This window comes from Peromyscus maniculatus, chromosome 15 (assembly GCF_049852395.1).
Source record: "Peromyscus maniculatus bairdii isolate BWxNUB_F1_BW_parent chromosome 15, HU_Pman_BW_mat_3.1, whole genome shotgun sequence".
Lineage (NCBI taxonomy): Eukaryota > Metazoa > Chordata > Mammalia > Rodentia > Cricetidae > Peromyscus > Peromyscus maniculatus.
In genome coordinates this window covers 68,655,948-68,670,832 of record NC_134866.1, presented here as the reverse complement: position 1 = coordinate 68,670,832, position 14,885 = coordinate 68,655,948, and the positions used below count along the sequence as shown (strand labels likewise).

Genomic DNA, 14,885 nt, shown 5'->3' with positions numbered 1-14,885 from the left:
GGAAGAGGCGGGCCGTGGGCGGTGCCTCGCCAACCCCGGAAGGAGCGGACTGTCTCATTGGCCGCGCAGGTTTCTCGCTGGGTGCCCACGTTGTTTTTTTTTTTTTTTTTTTAGGAAACCGGAAGTGGAGTCCCTGAGAGGTAGGGTCCGGAAGTGGCTGTGGCCCTTTTCCCTAAGCAATGCTTTTTACTTGCGCTTTCCTTTTATTTCTTCCCGTTTCAGCCTCCTGTGGTTCCCTGCCATTTACCGTCAAAGCTACTGAGTGCGCGGCGTCTGCCCCGCTGGTGGCCTCTGGGCCTTTCGTTTGTGGACCCTAAGGGATGTCAGGGTCTCCTGAGGGGTGCACCTGTTGGGGTCCCTCCTAGTTTTTCTCTTTTTGTAGTCATTTGGATTTTCAAGAGTGAGAGGCTCGTTGGAAATGTGCTGTGTTACTGTCCGATGGACACGTGTATTCAGAAGGCAGTGTTCAGTATCCACCACCCCTTCAGGCCCCCAATAACTCGCCTTTCCAGGCCCCCTCCTTTTTGCATAGTCAGCTTCCGGGCCTTAGACCTTCTAGGCCCTGAAGAGAGGGAGAGAACTCTATGGTAGCTACTGGAAAGTACCGGCCCCTTGCCTGGGGGAGTAATTGGCTTAGTATAATACCATTAGGTAAGACACTCTTTTACCTCCAGTCTTCCTTATGAGTTTTGTAGATGTGGGGAAGGTGTGTTCAATTATATCTAGTTCTTGGAATGATTTTGAAGTCAGGCATTTTTTCACTCTTTCAAGTGTCTTAAAATTATGGAAACCCTGTGTATCCAAATACTGGCTTTTCCCCCTTAGGCAGTATGGGTTTCATGTTTATTCAGAATGTTACCCGTTCTTTAATTAATTGGCCTAGATGATGTGTAGAAAGCACGAGTGAAGAAAACTGACGTGATACATTGATTTATGAGCACTATTCAGCTGAATCATGAGAATGCAATACTTAGGGCAACGCATTATTTTTACTTAGTGCTATATGTGATTGTTTGTTATTGTATGGTATCTGAGATTTTGTTTGGAATTATAACTAGATTTTTAAAAATAAACTATTCTCAGTTGCTGAAAGTTTGTCAAATACTCAAATTAAGGATCTTTATTATTAGTGGTATCGAGACTGCAGCAGAGGAGGGATGTTTCTTTGAGTATTTTAATGGGGGGATAGGGAGGAAGGCAATAGGAAATGATACAGTACCTTCCACATGTTATTTAATAATTTCAAAATTGCTTGTGTTATACCTTACTATTCAAGTTGAATAAACAGGAACGTTTCAAATGTAGTTGTAGAAAATATGTCCTGCAGCTCAGTAAGTTTAGCTTCTGTAGTAGTGAAAAGTGTGGGGAGATGTTATAGATGACTTTGTTCATGTAAAGATTGCTACGTGCTACCCTTTGACACTCCCGATTGATATTTCTGTATGAGGCTGTGTTTCAGGCTCTGGTGAAGAGCACAGGAAGCTGAAGTTGTTAGAGATAGTAATTTGTTCCTTGTATTTATGGACAATTTAGGCCATAGTTTCTTACATATCTTGAAAGTAGTAGCAAATGCAGTTTGTCAGCTGTTAAGTTATCCATAGAAGTACATACTGTGGGGAGATAAAGCTGAATACATGTGTGTGGTGTTTATTGTTTTCATGTAAAATAGCAAAATTAACCTAACATAATAAGATCTGTGGGGAAGCTGCAAGGTAGTTAAGCACACGGAGACTCTGATCTTGATTTTGATTGCCAGTGATGGATTTCTTCCTCCTTTCCTTCTCCTTCCCCTTCCTTCCCCTTTCTTCCCCTTCTTCCCCTCCTTGCCCTTCTTTCCCTTCCCCCTTTTCCCCTTTCCTCTTTCCCCTTCCCTCTTCTTTCTCCTTCCCTTCCCTTCCCTTCTTCCCTTCCCTTCCCTTCCCTTCCCTTCCCTTCCCTTCCCTTCCCTTCCCTTCCCTTCCCTTCCCTTCCCTTCCCTTCCCTTCCCTTCCCTTCCCTTCCCTTCCCTTCCCTTCCCTTCCCTTCCCTTCCCTTCCCTTCCCCCTCCCCTCCCCTTTCCTTTTTCCTTTCCTTTTTCCTTTCCTTTTTCCTTTCCTTTTTCCTTTCCTTTTTCCTTTCCTTTTTCCTTTCCTTTTTCCTTTCCTTTTTCCTTTCCTTTTTTTTCCTTTCCTTTTTCCTTTCCTTTCCTTTCCTTTCCTTTCCTTTCTTTTCCTTTCCTTTCCTTTCCTTTCCTTTCCTTTCCTTTCCTTTCCTTTCCTTTCCTTTCCTTTCCTTTCCTTTCCTTTCCTTTCCTTTCCTTTTTCCTTTCCTTTCCTTTCCTTCCCTTCCCTTTCCTTTTTCCTTTCCTTTCCTCCCCTCTCCTCCCCTCCCCTCCCCTCCCCTCCCCCTCCCCTCCCCTCCCCTCCCCTCCCCCTCCCCTCCCCTTCCCTTCCCTTCCCTTCCCTTTACTTCTTTTTTCTCTCATCCTTCTGGTAGCTCTGCTGTAAATTTCTCATTTAGAGTCATCTTGGGTTATTTTCCTCCTAACAGCAAAACCTGACTGTGTCATTCCATTTACAGACATTATTGTCTTCTCTGCGTCTGGAAGAGTATTTTCAGTTTTCATGTCATGATGTCCACAGAGTTGTATATAAAATGATGTATCTATGGTTTTCTGCATTTAGCTTTCCTCACTGCTGTAAGGATTAAATGAGTAAATACAAGTAAGTAATTTACCTGAGTGTTTGGTACACAGTAATTGTTAAGGTGTACCCTGCATTCTCCTTCTTGGGTGGAGGGTTAATGATGGAAAAATGGTTCGTTTTCATATATTATGTTTAAAAATTAATTTGGTTTCTTATACTGCCAGACCCCTTTCTCTACATTTTCTCTTTTTTCTTGATTTCTGATATTGATAGTATTTGTGGTTTCTTTTTACTTTAGTTACTTATTTATTGCTACTCATATATATTACTGGGTTTTATTTTTATCTATCTATCCATCCATCCATCTATCTATCTATCTATTATTTATTTATTTGTTTGTTTAGTTTTGTGCTTTCTCTGATTCTCAAACAAATACATAAACTGAAGCTGAATTTCTTTGGCTTTGATTGCTGCCTTCCTGGTCTCTATGTTTCATTCTCTTCCCCCATGACTCCTAGATTATGGCAAGTTTTGTTTTAATGACTTGGTATTACTCTCATCTTAAGAAATGATTCTAATTGTCTTCTGTACCAAGTGAGCAGCTTTCCTGTGTTGGCCCCTCACCCCTGAAAATGTATGTCTGCTTCAAGTTCTTCTCTGCCTGCTCCCGGGAGCACCTCTCAGCTGCTGACTAGGGAGCACCTCTCAGCTGCTGACTAGTCTGCTGTCTGCAGTAGAATTGAACTGACCACAGACATTGACAAATGGGGTCCTCAGCGGCTTGGCAGTCCCACATCCTCCAACCCCACTCATCCCTTGTTGCAGTTTCCAAACCAGCATCATTTCACAGAATATTGACACAGCCGCCAAGTTCATTGGGGCTGGGGCTGCTACAGTTGGGGTGGCTGGCTCTGGGGCTGGGATTGGGACTGTCTTTGGAAGCCTCATCACTGGTTATGACAGGAACCCTTCTCTGAAGCAACAGATCTTCAGTGCGAATCTGGGTTTTGCCCCCTCAGAGGCCATGCAACTCTTTTGCCTAATGGCGGCCTTTCTCATCCTCTTCCACTTTCTGAAGTGGCTGTCTCCACTTCTACCTCCCATAGTTCTTTCATGGCCTTGCTGCCCTCTATGTTCCTTTTCCTGTACGTCCTCAGGAAGTCTGGGCAATGTGCTTAGCTCAGGGTTTGATAGAACACAAATAAATACTGTATTAATAAGAAAAACTTATCCTGTTAATCTTCTTACATTTCAACCTCATTTGTTTATTTTTTCCCAGAAACTACACATTTCTGCGTAGTTCTCTTTTGTCCCAGTTACTAGTGTTTGATGGTTTTATGTGTTTTCTTAAAAACAACTCCTGCTCCCATACTGTACCAAGATTCTCTTTTTAATATCACCAGTGATCTCCAGATGTTGATAGTCTCCAGTCATGGTCATATTTGCCCTATCAGTTGTTCACTTCCTTCCCCATGATGGATTTTGTTTTTAACTTGGTCTGTGGCCATAGTCACATGTTTTTCTTCTCCTTGGTTTTTCCTTTTAGGCTTGCTTTGCTGGATCCTTCTGTTCTTTGCAAACATTTGTTGTTGAAGTGCTCTATTGCTCATTCATTATTTTGGGCTCCTTTCTTTTCTTTGTCTCCTTTAGATGATATCAAGACTTTCAACTTAAATTATTCATATATCAATGATTTACATATTCATATTCTTATCCCTTCTCTCTCCAACGCTATACATCCTTCTAGTTGTCTACCTGAACGCTGACATTTGTAAATTTAAAAATTTATTTAAAAATACTGTGTGTGTGTGTGTGTGGTGTGCACATATGCCTGCTCCTCTATATGTGCATCATATATATTCAGGTTCCCCTGGAGGCCAGAAGAGGTTGTTAGTTTCCTTGGATCTGGAGTGAGGCAGTTGTGAGCTGCCCTGTGTGAGTGCTGCCAGCCAAACCAAGGTCCCCTGCGATAGCATGTACTGTCAACCACTAGTCTTTTCTGAAGCCCCTCTTTTTGTATTTTTAAAGAATAGTGCAAACATTTCCTGTTAGAGTTAGGATTTCTATTGCTGTGAAGAGATACCATGATGATGTCTCCTCTTAAAAAGGAAAGCATTTAACTGGGGCTACCTTTAAGGTTCAGGGTTTAGTCCATTATCATCATGGTGGGAAGCATGGTGGAGAAGGAGTGGAGAGTTCTGTATCTGGATTGGCAGGCAGCAGGAATAGAGAGAGACACTGGGCCTGGCTTGAGCATTGGAACCCAAAACCCAACCCAGTGACATACTTCCTCCAACAAGGCTGCACCTCTTAATATTACCACTTCCTGGTGATGAAACATTCAAATCTATGAGCCTATGGGGGCCATTCCTATTCAAGCCCCCACAATCTCAATGTGAGCATCTTTCCTCCCACAACTATTCTGTATATTTTCATCTTGGTTAATGGCAACAGTACGCAGCAAGTTTCTGTAAGTAAACTCTTTGAAATTAAGCTGGGTGGTGGGGGTGAACAACTTTAATCCCTGCACTTGGGAGGCAGAAGCAGGTGGATCTCTATGAGTTCCAGGCCAGCTTGTTCTACAGAGTGAGTTCCAGCACAGCCAGGTCTGATACACGGAGAAACACTGACTTCTGCCTTTCTTTTATATTCTGCTAAGTCCATCACCAAATCGTCTTCACTCTGTCTATGAAACATGTCTGGAATTTTCCAGTCTCCATTGTCTTTTCTGTTAGTACACTGATTGTGTCTTGCTAGGATTTCTCTTATGTTAGTCACTCTAGGATTCTAGGTTTTTTTTTTTTTTTTTGGTATAGATTACAGAATTCATGTTTTTACTGGTTCCTTTTACTTTTTTCAGTCCTTGCCTCCTGGTATTGGTCAGACTATTGCTTTTTAAAATGTATGTCAAAATTATATTAGGTTGTAGGATTCTAAATGTACCACCACCTTATCCTGAAGATTATATCTTAAAAGACAGTAAGGCTGTCAGTGGAAAAACTGAATTTCTAGTAGAATCTGAGGTTTATTGTAATGTATCAGTGTTAGTAACATTTATTAAGCTCAAACTTTTTATACTTTTCTTCTATTAAATTTCAGCAGAGTCAGTGTCCTCTCCCATAAGGTATCATCAGTCCAACTCATATACAGTCTTTCCTATGTTAAAAATGTGATGCTCAGAACTGAAATCTAATTAGAAGTCATGTGTGGGAAGGGACTAAGACTTGCACTGCCTCCCCCAAACCTGCCCCTCACAGCTGCACCCATTTAGCCGCCTGTTTGCTAATGGGAAACAAGAGAATGAGTGACATTGGGGTAAAAGAGAAATGAAAGTCAATCTTGGGGAGAAAACCCTATTCAGTATTCCAAGTTAAGTTACTTCCTACAATTGAATCAAACACACAGAAATGTAAGAATCATAGGAAACTACCAATACCTAACATTTTCGTCAACCAACAGCAATTTTATGTGGTTTAAATAATCAGAAACTCTCCTAATTGCTCACAAGTACATACATTCCTAATTAAATGAGTAATTATATACTTCCCTTCCAGGCAGCGATTTCAACCATATCCCTAAAGACATTCTGGATAACTCTAGGGAGAAGAAGTCCTACAACCTAAGAAAAGATTTTATTTAGTGTTCTGTTGATGATAAATGCTCAAGCTGAACAGAAGCATTGTACCTAAAACGTAATAAATCCCTGCTCTTTTTTTTTTTTTTGCAAAAGTGTAAGTTCTAAGATCTTCTGAGTTATGCAGGCCATAGACCAACCAACCAAACAAACAAACAAAAAGACATCCTCCCCCAACCTCTCCCCCCAAGTAAAAGTAAATACAGGGTTTGGGAAGATGGCTCAGTTAGTAAGAGCACTTGGACTGAAGCATGAAGACCTGAGTTCAAATCCACCACCATTACTAGCAAGATGTAGCTGGGTGTCCCTGCAACCCTAGCATTGTGGGTAGAGACAGGCAAACCCTAAGTATTCTTTGGCAGCAAGTCAAGCATTAGACACAGCTTCTGCTTTAGTGAGATGCCTTTTGTGAGGCAGTAAAGCAGAGGGCAGTAGAGGAAGACACCAAAAGACCTGCTCTGGCCCCTGTGTGGGAATGGACACACAAGTAAATGCAGCAGTGCGGTTGTGATATAAGTCTGCCTTTTTGTCTAAAAATTCTGTCTGTCCTTGCTTTTGAAATATTAAAAATATGATGAGTCTTTAAAATAAATCTGTTGTCATGTACAAATTATATTTTCTTTTCCTAACAAAATAATAGGAGCAAAAATCCAATTATAGACTATCACCAGCTGGTTCAATGTAATTTTTATTCTGAATTCCCTTTAGGTATCAGCCTACTTTTCTTGACAAGGGGCCACTTAAGTAATTGCTTCATTAGAAACATGCATTTATCCCCTCCCAGTCTGTAAGTAGAACTCCTTGGCAGAGCTGCAGGATTTGAACACCTGCAGTCCAAGCAGTGTGAAGAGGAGCCATAACTGACTATTAAGAGCCAGAAAAGAAGTCCAAGTTCAAAATGGTGTTCTCAATGATAGTGTTGTAACTAACTTGAGCTGACCTAAGCGCTGGCGTCTGCACTGCTCCTTATCAGCATCCAAAAGGGCATACAAAATGCTTTGTAAACTAATTTAAAAAGTGTCTTGTTTATTCAGAAGCAACTGTGAATGGTATTTGTTCAGACCAAGATCACATCAATTGCACACCAGCCAACAACGTATTAGTCTTCTAAGAGAGAGGCCATGTATCAAAGGCACACAGTACTGAAGATAAGCTTCTCAATTCTCAACTGTTCTGAGCTCTCAATAAAGCTACTGATGGACAAATTGGGGTGGGACCCAAGTGGCTCCACCTGCAGGCTCCTCTTAGATCCCTGGCTTTGGCTGAGAGAGGTGTTGATACGGATGTGTCCTTTAATACTCTCAGGAAACAAAACGTGGGCTCTCTTACAGCGCTAATCAGGCAGCCTCTCTGAAGAGGATTCCACCCATTTTCTCCAAAATGGGGGCAAAACACTGGCGATTTCTGTGTACAGGGCTAGTAGGAGCAAAAGTAGACTTGATTTGCTCTAGCTGACTTAAAAGAATTTCAAACTCTCATCTGTTCTTGTGGTTGATTCTTGGATATTTTGTATTTGATATTTAATGAGAGGGTAGTCTCAGGAAAGGAATAAAGTATTTAAGAAACTTGTTCAAATGTATATTATCAAGACCCTAAGACTTAATTTAAACATATTTCTGAGGCTCCTGAGGCACAGATTACTTATGGTATACAGTGTTGTCACATGTGAGTGAGCTTATTAATATGTGTGCCACTTGACTATGGTTCACATAGCCTTGCTTCACCAGCAGGTACACTAACGTGGGAATGGAATGTTTCACAGATTCCATCCCAGTTTCAAACCAGTATTCTAAAGCAGTATTTCTTTAAAATAAAATTAGCTAATTATTTGAAGTATTGAATTGATGAGAAAATTGGAAAATAGTTAAAATGTTAACAACTCAAATATATTTCTAGAAAGGATCTGATTCTTAGCTGTCTTTTCAGTGCTAGGGAGCTTAAAGCCCTTCATTTTACTGTCAGTTGAGTGACTGACAGACAGCTGGAATACTGACTTTCTAATGAATTTGTCTCTATAGTTAGGAATTTGTTAGTGATTCTAAATATGGAATTAAAAAAGCGACGAAACAGTCTGTTTTATAATGATGTAAACTGCTGGATTTTGTTTTCACCAAGTTAATGCTAACAATAGTCATGGCTCTGCAGGCATCTGTGGAAAGAAATAATGTGTGTGTGTGTGTGTGTGTGTGTGTGTGTGTGTGTGTGCTGGAGTACATATCTCTATGTATCCCCTTGTGTTTATGTAAGTTTATAGAAGCAAACTATGGCATTTTAAAGTAGTTTTTGTACCGTACCCCATCTTCCTAATTAAAGTGTTTTTGTTGATGTGAGTGTGTTGCTGTGTGTGCATATGCATCTATGTGTGCATGTATGTGAAGGCGTGCAGCCAACCTTGGGTGTTATTCTTCTGTAGCTGTCTACATCTTCGTTTTTGAGTCAAGATCTCATTGGAAACACAGACTTGCCCATTAGGCAAGTTTGGCTGGCTAGTGAGTCCCTGAAATCTGCCAGTTTTTGCCATGTTTGTGTGATAAAAACTTTATCAACTACTTTCCCCCTATCCCCAAATTCAGTTTGAATCCATATGAGTTATGTGCTTCTGAGTTACAGATGTAGCTCATTCAGCAGAGTGCTTGCTAAGTACTCAAGTGCCATTGGCTTCCTTCCTTACCACCACAAAATACTGGGTGTAGTGTCATCTGCTTGTGATCTCAGGACTTGGGAGGTAGAGGCAGGGAGCTCTGATCACTTCAAGGACATCCTCAGGCACATAGCAAATTCCACTTTGAGGGCAGCTAGAACTTTACGACACTCCATCTCAAAAAAAAAAAAAGGTGATCTTAGGAAAATTATAAACACTGAAGAAAGAAATTGAAAGAGACACTAGAAGATGGAAAGATTTTCATATTCATAAAGAAGCAGAAATGTGACCCACAGATTCAGTTCAGTCCTCAGAAAAATTACAATAACATTCTTTCACAGAAGCATAAAAACATTAAATTCATATGAAAGTTCAATTGAATAAAGGATCCAGAAATTTTCCCACACAGCTACAGTCACCTGGTTTTCCACACAGATGCAAGAAATATTCACTGGAGAAAAAAACAGATCTTTAACAATGGTAATGGAAAACTGAATCAATAAATCTCAAATATCTCTCTCTCTCTCTCTCTCTCTCCCTTTCCCTCCCTCTCTCCCTCCCCTGGAACTCACTTTGTAGTAAAGAGATCAAAGATTTTTAATGTAAGGCCAGAAACCCTGAAAATGTTAGGGGAAAAAATAGGGAAATATTTGAAGATGCAGCTATAGTAAGGACTTCTGAAAGTGACTCCAGTATTTCAGGACATAATCCCGAGAGCGGACAAGTGAGGCTGCAGTGAACAGAATGCCTCCGTAGAGCAAAGGAGAACATAGAGCAGTGCTTCTCAACCTTCCTGATGCTGCGACCCTTGAATGCAGCTCCTCATGTGTGCTGAGACCAACCTTCAAATCATCGTCATTGCTGCTTCATAACTGTAACTCCGGTACCGTTAGGAATCCTAATGTAAATACCTGATATGCAGGATAGCTGATAATGACTCCTATGAAAGGGCCAGTCAACCTCCAAAGGGGCTGCAGCACACAGGTTGAAAAGCACTGTGACAGAGTGAAGAGACAGCTCCAGATTAGGGGAAAATTTTGAGAGCTGTACATTTGATAGATGATTAGTAGATAGACTATATAAAGAAGCTAACTAAATACCCCTGAGCAAAACATCCCAAACACTGGGTTAATAATGATGAGATCTCAGAAGACGTGTTGACTAGTTGATGTAAAGGTAAATATTTGTAAATCGATAAGGCATTTTGGAATTAATTACATTTATGCAAAAAGCACTGTATTATAGGAAATAGTTCGAACAACTGAAGTATGTTTTAGATTTAGTGATTATAATGCCAGGGGTTCAAGTTTAAATGTTTTAATTTTTTACATATTTGAAGTGGGAACAATTATTATTTCATTTGGTATCTTTAGGAAGAATATTGCTTTTCCTACTAAACTTCAGATAGAAATTACCTTGATAATTTATCATTGTGGAGAAGTCATACATTAAATTTTAGACATTTTTAATTTTAGATATTCTCTGGGCTCTTTGTACAATTTCCTGTAGGAGAGTAAAGCTGTGACACTTTATAGTTACATACTTTCTTGAACACAGAAGACAGAGGCTTATAATAATTTAGCCTTGTTTGTGAAGTGGAAGCAACATTCAAAGTTATATTGAAAATTAATAAAATTATTACTTATTTAAGATAGTATACTAGCATTAACTTGAAACTGATGATTTTATAAATTTGCAGTTGGCAAAACTTTTACTCAATGTCAGTTTACTTTTGAATTTTATAATATTTACCTTTTTGAATATATTGCAATTTATATCACCTTTTCTTACACAAGAGAATATGATAATATTCTTTTAGACTTTCAAGAAATGTGGGGGAATGATTTATTTTTTTTTATGAATATGGGTATTTTGTCTGTGTCTCTGTAGGTCCACCGTGGGCATGCAGCACCAGAAGAGGCCAGAATAGGGCATGGCTTCCCATGGGACTAGTGTTCCCGACAGTTGCTAGCAGCCTTGTAGGTGCTGGGAATCAAAACTCTGCACAAGCAGCCAGTGCGCTTAACTACTGATTTAACTCCTTCTTTTAGATTTTAAAGGATTAGCTGGAAGAGATTCATGTTATGTGATTATAGAAGAATTCTTTATAATAGTTTTTTATTGTTAAGGTTTGTACTCTATTGATTTTTACTTTTTATGATATTTTTCCTTATGTATTTTAAATTTTCATTGATTTCTTTTTGTTAGCATCTTTTGCTATTAAGCATATTTTATTTTTACTCAATTAGTACATGTGTGAGTATGGCTAATATGTAACATGAATCTTAATAGGTCTTATAATAAAAACCTGGTGCCAGATATTGGGGTAAATGCTGAAAGATCAGAGAGAAAAAAGAACAAGGCATAGTTTTCACCTCTTACCTCTAGGACTCTTCAACCTGCAAAAGCCTCTAGCTGAAAAGGACATTCTGCTGAAAACCCTTTAGTTCCTGTCTCCTCACGCCTCATATCCCTATCTCCGCCCAGCCATCATTTCCTGGGATTAAAGCGAGTATGCTTCCCAAGCAAAGGCATGAGATCTCAAGTGCTGGTGTGTGCCACCACTGCCTGGCCTCTATATTTAATCTAGTGGCGTGTTCTATTCTCTGATCTTCAGGTATTTATTAGGGTACACAATGTATCACCACACTAATGTGTGTGGGTGTGCTTGTGCAATGGTGTGAGTGAAAGTTGGAGGACAGTTTGCAGGAGTCCTTTTTTGCTTTTCTCCTTTTGTCACATAGATTCCCAGGATCCAATCCAGATCATCACGATTGATGACAGGCACTCTTACCTGCTGCTGAGACATCTCATTGGCCCATTAAGCATATTTTAATGAAGCACATACAACCCAGGGATAAGCGGGTTATAGGTTAAAACATTGCTTTATTCAAACTAAATAATATGTATTTAACCTCATCTAGTATAATTCAAGAATATCCAGCCCCAGAGTGACTTACAGAACTATCACTATGAATTCATAGCCAAAGAACCTCTAAGCCTAAAAATTAAGAATACGATCACTAAGTCTCAGTTTCACTTTTAACCACCCCCACCCTGCCCCCAGAACACACACATATTGTTAGATGGAGAGTTAAGCATGTGTGACCAAGAACACTTCTGGTTGATCCTGGTAACTCCTGGATGGAGATGAGAATGGGATAGTGGAGTAGTACTGATGATTGATGTCTTGTTGGGCCTTTTACCCAGTGGCAGCTTTCAAAGGTCTATGCCTGAGCCTTTGCTGATCAACATTTTACATAAATCATTGGAACCCTTAGATAGGAGCTTTTCAAAAATTTTAGTGACAGAGTCAAATAGAGATTATAATGTATTGGATCAAGAGAACAAACCACCTAGTCAATATAATCTCAACAACTGAAATACAAAATAAGAAATTTCACTCCTGTAAAAACACCAAGAACCAATATCAAAAACTATATATACATTGCTATATATACTATATATACATATAGATATATAGGCTGTAGTATGGTGTTACTCAGGAAATAAAATTTGTTGAAAAATTTAGGCCAACAACAAGTTCAAATCGGAGACAGATGAGTTAGAGATCTAGATGTAAGAGGTATGATTGTAAAGCTTTTACATAACACAGGAGGACATCTATTGACCCACACTCAATGATGCCAGACTCATAATACTGACCAAAAGATACACATTTTGGTGAATTATTCAAAGAACCTGTTTCTTTTGTTAGAGGGAGGCTATTTACTCTTGAAAAAAGGGAAGTATAAAATTTACTCATGTTGCTATAGTAATTTTATTTAGCCCATCAGTTTGGCCAATTATTTGCCCTAAAGGGCTTCTGTTTTTCTCATCTGTAAAATCTGCAAGTCATTATTGAACAAAACTATGACTTACTGAGTTCAACAGTTGGCTCTCCTATACAGCATTTTACTTTTATTTTTTTGGAGTTTATATAGTTGAAAGACAAGTTTAAAAATTATCACCATTTGATAGTTGTAGTCTCCTTTTACATATTGATTTTGTTTTTTCATTACAGGTAGCCAGAAATGGAAAGGAAAGTGAGCAGAATTTGTCTTGCTTCTGAGCCCAACATAACTTATTTTCTGCAAGTGTGTTGGGAGGGAACGGTAGGATCTGGTTTTGTTATTACACTGACGGATGGCCATTCAGCCTGGACTGCGACAGGTAATCTTGATAGCAAACATGTTTCAAGTAAAAGTTAAATGATGTCCTACTCTTTAGGAACTCTTCAAGTTAACATGTTTCTTCGTGGACACAGGTAACATCAATGCTCAATTTTCCCTCTTATGCATTTCTGATTTGTATATAGGTCTGTAATATTTGATGTTATTTTCTAGACTCAACACTACTTACAGTAGCTAATTCTGCTGGCTATGTCAGCCTTACTGCTTGGACTTAGTGATAGCTTTATAACAACCTCTTTACAGAAAAACTAAACAGCACTTTAAAATAGCTACCTCCTCTCGGGACGTGAGGAGGGTTGAGGGCAAAGGATATAGATTGGTTGGGGCCAAGAGATTCTGCTGAATTGTAGGTGTGACATTTTCAGGCTTTGCTCTGACTTCATCTAGTTGTATAGCTTGTGTTACTTTTGAATGGATATGTACTGTGCTTCTAAGAAAACAAAACAGACCCACAGCCTAACACTGTAATACAGGGTTATGTTTTTATGTGGATAGACTTGCTTTTGTGACAAGTTTTTACTGATGTTTTAAACTGTGAATGGTTCTCAAGTCTTCGTTAGCATATGGCAGGGGAGCCTCGTTAGTACAGTGACAACATGTCAGTCTCGGATTATGGCAGGTATAAAGTTAAAATTAGAATTACATTGCTTTCAAATAACAAGATTTTAATGTTTTCTTAAGTATTTTAACAAAAAACTAGTTTTGTAGTTACATAACACAATTATTTCTGGAATTGTAAATGGTATATTAGATGAAAATTTAAGAATTCATTTATATACTATTTATATATTCTAACAAAGTTTCCCTAAGATTTATCATTATGATTACTATCTCTAAAATTAAAATCTATCATGAAATTCTGTTTAGCTCCTGAATGATACAAATCCAGAACAATCAAAATGAATTCAGACTTACAGTTTTTTCATTTGTTGTTCACAGCAAATGAGAAGTGTTTACATTTCTGTTTTAGGAAAACAAAGGGATTTCAGGGATAATGTGTGTAGTACTCCGTATGTTTGTTATTTGAGATGTGAATTTCTTGGTGAGAAATATCAGCTGCTGACTGCTTCTGGTGGGGTAGCAGGGAGTTAGGGATGTTATGTTCGCACTATGGAGTGAGTGTACCTATGTGACAACTCTTGTTTGAAAGAGGAGAGAATGTGGATGGCTAAAACCATGGTAGTGGCTCTGTGTGGACCTCTGTTGCCCGCGTGGACTCAGCAGACTATTTATACGTACATACATACATGGATATATATATATATGTGTGTGTGTGTGTGTGTGTATATACATATATATATACATATATATATATGTAGGCAAGAATTCGAGAAGAGGGGTTTCAAGTATGTCATAGTAGTTGGAAAAAAGAAAACAAACTGATCACTTCACAATTAGCATGTTTGTAAATGACAACTCCAGTTTCCTATTTATTTACATCGCACATTGATCACAAATTCAGTGCAGTCTTCATTTTCTTCTCTAATAAATGTAATTTAGTATCACAGAAGTGTGACAGGAGACTTCCTTCTGTCTTCCTGGTGGCATGTTGACATGTTGGCTTCCTAGAGTGACCGTATTTCAAGCATGGAATTTTATAGTGCAGTCTGTAATGATATATTTTCTGAACTATCCAATAAAGTTTTAGATTTTGCATATATTTTATGCTGTGTATTATCCATTTATATCTTCTTGTTTAAATATTAGGGCAAATGTGCAAGCAAATATTAAAATGTATCTTTGTTATTTAAGGTTTATTACATACATGTCATATGGTACTTCACAGACATTAC

The 14,885-nt window shown here is 38.8% G+C and overlaps 1 protein-coding gene and 1 pseudogene across 3 annotated transcripts in view; both read left to right on the top strand.

Moving 5' to 3' along the window:
- The first annotated feature begins 12 nt into the window (after nucleotides 1-12).
- Xrcc4 (X-ray repair cross complementing 4) overlaps nucleotides 13-14,885 on the top strand; it is a 243,229-nt gene continuing 228,356 nt past the window's right edge. The window contains exons 1-2 of one of the 3 annotated variants that reach the window (XM_042261598.2): nucleotides 13-140; nucleotides 12,924-13,072. In XM_042261598.2, the coding sequence (XP_042117532.1) occupies nucleotides 12,934-13,072 (139 nt within the window). In that variant the 5' untranslated portion in view covers nucleotides 13-140; nucleotides 12,924-12,933. Of the gene's footprint in view, nucleotides 652-2,562; nucleotides 2,703-12,923; nucleotides 13,073-14,885 lie in introns of those variants that run through there. The other 2 variants (XM_006980469.4, XM_042261599.2) reach the window with 2 other exon arrangements.
- LOC143268696 (ATP synthase F(0) complex subunit C2, mitochondrial-like) lies at nucleotides 2,709-5,427 on the top strand (annotated as a pseudogene).